The following is a 5,951-nucleotide window of genomic DNA, read 5'->3' as shown; positions in this document are numbered from 1 at the left end:
CACTACAACTGAAAATGGCTTCAAATTCGGAAAGAAACAACGATCGTGAACGCGTGGACCTTTCGTCTTCTTGCATTCATCAAAAATCAATGAAAAATTCGAAAACTTTTTCCGACAATTTTTTTGTATAATAAGCAAAAGGCCGGTTTCTGAGGGAATCCGTGTCGTCATTGAGTTTTCATGGTGATCTTGTGACGTAGACAAATGCGTCAAGCCGCGGCAGTCATGAGCTGCAAAAAAAAAAAAACACTGACAGTCACTGTGTGACCCCGCGTCTGCGTCAAGTGCTGCGGGTTGACGCTGCGTCCAGCTTCAAACTGCCGTAGTGTGACCATGGTGACCGAGGCCTAAGCCCAAGCCTGGATTAGGCTGGAATGAAGATTGAAGCCGGCCTGGTCCTGGAACAGTGGAAGTGGCCGTGTGCACATAGTAACTGTATCCATGACATCGGGTTAGTCACTCAGAGATATCACTCATCAGCGTCCCCGGTGCGGCCCCGCCGTCTGGTATTTTTGTCTTTGAGTTTGACTTGCACAAGCAAAACATATCGACAGACAGTGTATGTTACTATGTACCTGGTGTACGGCCATGGCAGTAAATATTTCCCTGTTGAAGCTGGATACAAGTGTATCTGAAGTAAAATTTGTGTCCACCCTGGCTGTTGCAGGCACAGTTAGGCACATACATGTATCCTTCTTAGCTAGCGATTGAGCATTCGTCTGTCAGGCTCAAGATTTCTGAAGTCCGTGGCGATCGGTCTGAGTCGTTGCTATTTTGGTCTCGTTCGCATAACTAACTACTTCGAGACAAACTGAATGATCCTTGAAGTCAGTTTAGCTGGGCCGGGAGCGGTGGTACGAGGACTCTATTCGTAGTGTGCGACCCATAATCATTGAGATCGAGGGTTGGAGGATTGGCGACGCAGATATGGCGGAATACCCGGGTGCCGAGTATAAGATGTCTTCCTATGGCTCCAAGCACTACACACCGGGGCAGAAGAAGGAACAATGGACACAGGCTTGTGAGGTAAGAATGACAGCTGTACATGATTCTTTGACTGAATAGAAAGTAATGAACAGTAATAATGACTGAATGGACTCGGACACTCGGATGGAGAGCGAAGGATAAATTTATAGTAAAGAAAAAAGGATCACGAAACTACAAGTTATGCTATAATGTCCACTAACACCACCAGTTACTAAGCAATCAGCTCCGGCGATAACATTGCATGACACTGACCGAAGGTACTGACGTTCTACAACTAACTGGCTAACAGCTCTAGCACATCTTGGATGCGCACTCCAACAGCCTTCCAACTTGGAAGGTACTAAGTTATAGAAATAACATGAGGAGGAGAAGGTGAGCGCAACCAAGACAAGCACGAGCTGAAAGTCTCGGCTGTGAAGGACGTTGGCGGATGTTCATGCATGTCGATGACGATACTGGCAAGACCACTGGACAATACGGTCAAACCACGATTCAAGGACGCAAATATTTCTATAACTTAGAACCTTCCAAGTTGGAAGGCTGTTAGAGTGCGCATCCAAGATGTGCAAGAGCTGTTAGCCAGTTAGTTGTAGAACGTCATTACCCTCGGTCAGTGTCGTGCGTTGTTATCGCATGAGCTGATTGTTTAGTAACTGGTGGTGTTAGTGGACATTATAGCGTAACTTGTAGTTTATCGGTCCTTTTTCTTTACTATAAATAATGACTGAGTTTGGCTCTACCGAGCCCTGAGAGAACCTCAGCGCTACTACACTGGTCTGGACGTTTGATGATTATGCCAAGTTTGATGATTATGCCAAGTTTGATGATTATGCCAAGTTTGATGATTATGCCAAGTTTGATGATTATGCCAAGTTTGATGATTATGCCAAGTTTGATGATTATGCCAAGTTTGATGATTATGCCAAGTCTGGCCCAAACCCAACCATACATGTGTGTGTGTGTGTGCGCGCGCGCGCGCGCGCGCGCGTGCGTATGTGTGTGTGCGTGTATATGTGTGTGGTATGTGTATGTGGTGTGTGTATGCATGAACTACACAGAGAGAAGAGAAAGTCAGGAAGCTCCACAAGGCTACAGAAAAGCAAGCGGACCGAGAAGCAGACAGGCATCGGCAGCTGCAAGAGACTGGGAAACTTCCGACCGAGAAAGAGATGAACGTCTTTAACTCAGATGCTAAGGTGAATTTCACGGCTCAGCCCTGCTCATACCATGGTTTGAATCAGTGTGGAATTGCCGGATTCAAGAAACTTAACTGACACGAAAGGAGGTCGCACAATAGGCCATTCATAAGCTGTTGCAAAAGAGGCTGCATGAAAGGCTGTTTAATGGCAAAGGAGCAAAGGAGGCTGCCGGGCAGCATTCGTGTGGGACAGAACTCCATCTGTCCCCTGCCAGGTAGGCCACACAGCGTAGAAACCGTGGCGCGAGGAAGCATTAGGCAAGGCTAAAGCAAGAGTGGTGTGCCCCAGGCTCTAGTCAGGGCCTCTGTATGATCGGCATTAGACCTTTGGACACAAGCTGGGCAAGCAGCGAGCTGTGGAGGCCATGCACACATTGATAGACAAGGCTGTTATTATCTCAAGATTATGACGGGCGATGGGCGTAATGATTTGGGGGCATTGACAGATGGTGGCTGTTGGATGACACGGTGGGTAAGCAAACGCTATCTTGAGCTTGAAGTAACAAATTGACTTGTCACGCAACGTTGCTGAGATTGTGCACACGAAACAGTTGCTTGCATAACTGTTCCATGGTGGGCTGTATAATACTAAGATGGAAGGAAAGCTACACTCTGACAGTGAGATGCTGCCGTGTCCTCCAGTATGCGACAAGCTTGCGGTTGATATCTGCAGTAACTTTCCCTGCCTGCTGCTCGACTCAGAACTGAGGTGCTGGTCAACCATCACTGCCAGATAGAGGATATATTGATAAAGGGGCAGTGAAGGTAGGGGGAACTGTATTGGTTTTTAGGTGTGCAATTATCGTATGAGCATCTTGTGTCGGGGTTCAGTTAGAGCCTCCAATTCACGGTTGCGTGTGGTGAGCTTGCACTGCTGTGAAGCTTTCTGACAGTCGATTCTCGATTGTGTTTAGACATTTACTGTAGGCGTGCAGTCCTATGTCGTCAGCATCGACAATGGTAGATGTTGGGCCAACAATGCTAGATGTTGGGCCAACAATGCTAGATGTTGGGCCAACAATGCTAGATGTTGGGCCAACAATGCTAGATGTTGGGCCAACAATGGTAGATGTTGGGCTAACGACTGTTACGTGTTAAGTGTAGATAATGGGCCCAGGACAGAGCCCCCCCCCCCCCCCCCCCCCTGCAGGCCACGGAGTTGCCAGAGACTATTGTGGAAGGGTTTGTCCCCTTCTGCCAAGGGGTACTCAAGTTGGAAGCAAGCTAAGACATGCTCATGCCATGGAAGTCCTTGTCTGAGTGTTGCTCAGCGGTGACTTTCGTCACTGTGTTAACCCAAATTCTGCTTCGGCTAACTTTCGGGCCTTTTCGTACAGCTGCTGAAAACTAAATAATGTTCAAGGCCTGGCTTTCGGGCCTTTTCGTACAGCTGCTGAAAACTAAATAATGTTCAAAAGGCCTGGCTGCGATATCAGAACATAAGTTTGGACTGTGTGATAAGAAACATTGTCCCGTGTGCCAGTGGATGGGTGGGAATTCAGTGCGCCCTCCTCTTATGGAATATTTTTTATAGTTGAAAATGAAAATCGCGGACATGTATTTCAGTTGCACTGCTCGGGACAAGAAGTACTAAAGATATTGAAAAAGTCCTGGTAACTCTAGCATGCCAGATGCCCCTGATGATATTATCTGATTGTGTGTTTACAGGTAGGGACTGGTCATCTCTATGATAAACTATTCAACGCTGAATCGGGGTACAATGCCAAATTGAAGCGTGATGACAGGTGCTTCGACACGAACAAGCTTGACAGATCAACGGTTAGTTTTTAGCATAAATTTAGGGAGGCTGACTATGAACTAAGTGAACCATTACATCTGCAATACTGTATGATCTTGTTCAGGTAATACTGATCACTATCCACAAGTGATATGTAATAGTATAGCACAGGGCCGTGGGAAGGTATTCGACATTGGTGCAGGCGCATGAGTAGGGGGGGGGGGGGGATTTTAGGGAAATTGGGCCCAAATAATCCATATTTCATTCCTTCAAAAGTCACAAGATGAAATTATTGGTGCGGTTTTGGCCGGAGCTGCCGCACCGGTTCCGACGCCCCTGTAGCCAGGAAGCCAGGAGCCAGTTTGCATCCCTGAATTTCGGTGTCATTTGCGTTTATTTAAAAGTAAGTCCTCGAACAGAAGAGCTGTTCAGTTCCAGCACTGTGACAAGTTCCAGCTTCTCAGCGGCGCCTGGCAGCAATGATTGCTCACTTTGATCTCAATGTGCCTGGCAATGATTGCTCACTTTGATCTCAATGCGCCTGGCAGCAATGATTGCTCACTTTGATCTCAATGTGCCTGGCAATGATTGCTCACTTTGATCTCAATGTGCCTGGCAATGATTGCTCACTTTGATCTCAATGCGCCTGGCAGCAATGATTGCTCACTTTGATCTCAATGCGCCTGGCAATGATTGCTCACTTTGATCTCAATGCGCCTGGCAGCAATGATTGCTCACTTTGATCTCAATGCGCCTGGCAATGATTGCTCACTTTGATCTCAAAGTGCCTGGCAATGATTGCTCACTTTGATCTCAATGCGCCTGGCAGCAATGATTGCTCACTTTGATCTCAGTGTGCCTGGCAATGATTGCTCACTTTGATCTCAATGCGCCTGGCAATGATTGCTCACTTTGATCTCAATGCGCCTGGCAGCAATGATTGCTCACTTTGATCTCAATGTGCCTGGCAATGATTGCTCACTTTGATCTCAATGTGCCTGGCAATGATTGCTCACTTTGATCTCAATGTGCCTGGCAATGATTGCTCACTTTGATCTCAATGCGCCTGGCAGCAATGATTGCTCACTTTGATCTCAATGAAATGGTGGAATATGTTGTGTAACGAGGCTGGTTATCAGACATCAGTCAACATTACCAATGTTTGCTGCACGTCTTGAACAACGTTACACCAAGACTGAGAGATAATTTAGTTCGACCTGAAGTGGTAACTTGAGACATAGACCAATAACAAAGCCTCTGTGTGTGTATGTGTGTGTTTGTGTTTTTGTATGTTCCACATATGTATTGCATGGCAGGATGAAAGGGATAAAGGTGTGCCAACACTGTCTTCATCAACGTATGGCAGAGGAGAGCCACTGGAACTTCCATCACGGGACCATGTCCGCGTGCAGATCATGAAACACTCCTTCTACCGGGCGCGCGACACAAACCTGGGTGATTGAGGAGAAGTGGTCGTGGTTTAGTAGGTATGTTGGCATTGTGCAGTAGTTGGGCCATGATGCCCACCATCAATGTTAACAGAGAGTGTAGCAGATTATATTCCTGTACTTCGCCAGGCTAAACTTTTCATTACCTGGAGGAATATCATGTGACAATGTTGCCAGGTATATGCAAGTTAGTGTTCACTCAGACTCCCCTCCACTATGTGGCCATCTACAGTCACACGTTGTTTTCTTTATCTTTTGCTACATACATACTGCAGTGACTTAGTTGTGCTATGTGCTGGTGTTGACAGAAGATGTCTTTTAGATCCCTGAAAATCATTGACACCCCCCCCCCCCACACACACGCACTATCCAGCTTGTCTACTTGATTGACAAATTTCTCTCACTCCGTCCGAAATCTTGATCCTATACTATCTCAAAATCCATGTCATATTTTCGTTCCATGAGCTGTAATATGACTTGCATTGTATGTTTCTGAAGTGTTTTTGTCAAAGCCAGTCGGTGTTCATCTCTTGCTGAGTCACCAATAAATTTGCCGGTATTGCCCTGGAGTTCTTATCTA

At 46.5% G+C, this 5,951-nt stretch overlaps 1 protein-coding gene across 1 annotated transcript; it reads left to right on the top strand.

The window, feature by feature from the left end:
- Window positions 1–558: 558 nt before the first annotated feature.
- Window positions 559–5,951, top strand: LOC135821759 (cilia- and flagella-associated protein 90-like). The gene is made up of 4 exons (XM_065334759.1): window positions 559–1,026; window positions 2,046–2,183; window positions 3,854–3,964; window positions 5,240–5,951. The coding sequence occupies exons 1-4, from the start codon at window positions 928–930 to the stop codon at window positions 5,384–5,386; spliced, it is 495 nt and encodes a 164-aa protein (XP_065190831.1). The 5' UTR covers window positions 559–927; the 3' UTR covers window positions 5,387–5,951.

This window comes from Sycon ciliatum, chromosome 1, assembly GCF_964019385.1.
Source record: "Sycon ciliatum chromosome 1, ocSycCili1.1, whole genome shotgun sequence".
In the NCBI taxonomy this organism is placed as follows: Eukaryota; Metazoa; Porifera; class Calcarea; order Leucosolenida; family Sycettidae; genus Sycon; species Sycon ciliatum.
Note: the sequence above shows the minus strand (reverse complement) of the source record. Positions and strands in the feature narration are given on the sequence as shown.

Bases quoted from the DNA above. Each gene is read 5' to 3' on its own strand.
- LOC135821759 (XM_065334759.1), top strand. From the start codon at position 928: ATGGCGGAATACCCGGGTGCCGAGTATAAGATGTCTTCCTATGGCTCC. The intron at 1,027-2,045 runs GTAAGAATGACA...TGAACTACACAG, and splicing joins AATGGACACAGGCTTGTGAG to AGAGAAGAGAAAGTCAGGAA. The intron at 2,184-3,853 runs GTGAATTTCACG...GTGTGTTTACAG, and splicing joins TCTTTAACTCAGATGCTAAG to GTAGGGACTGGTCATCTCTA.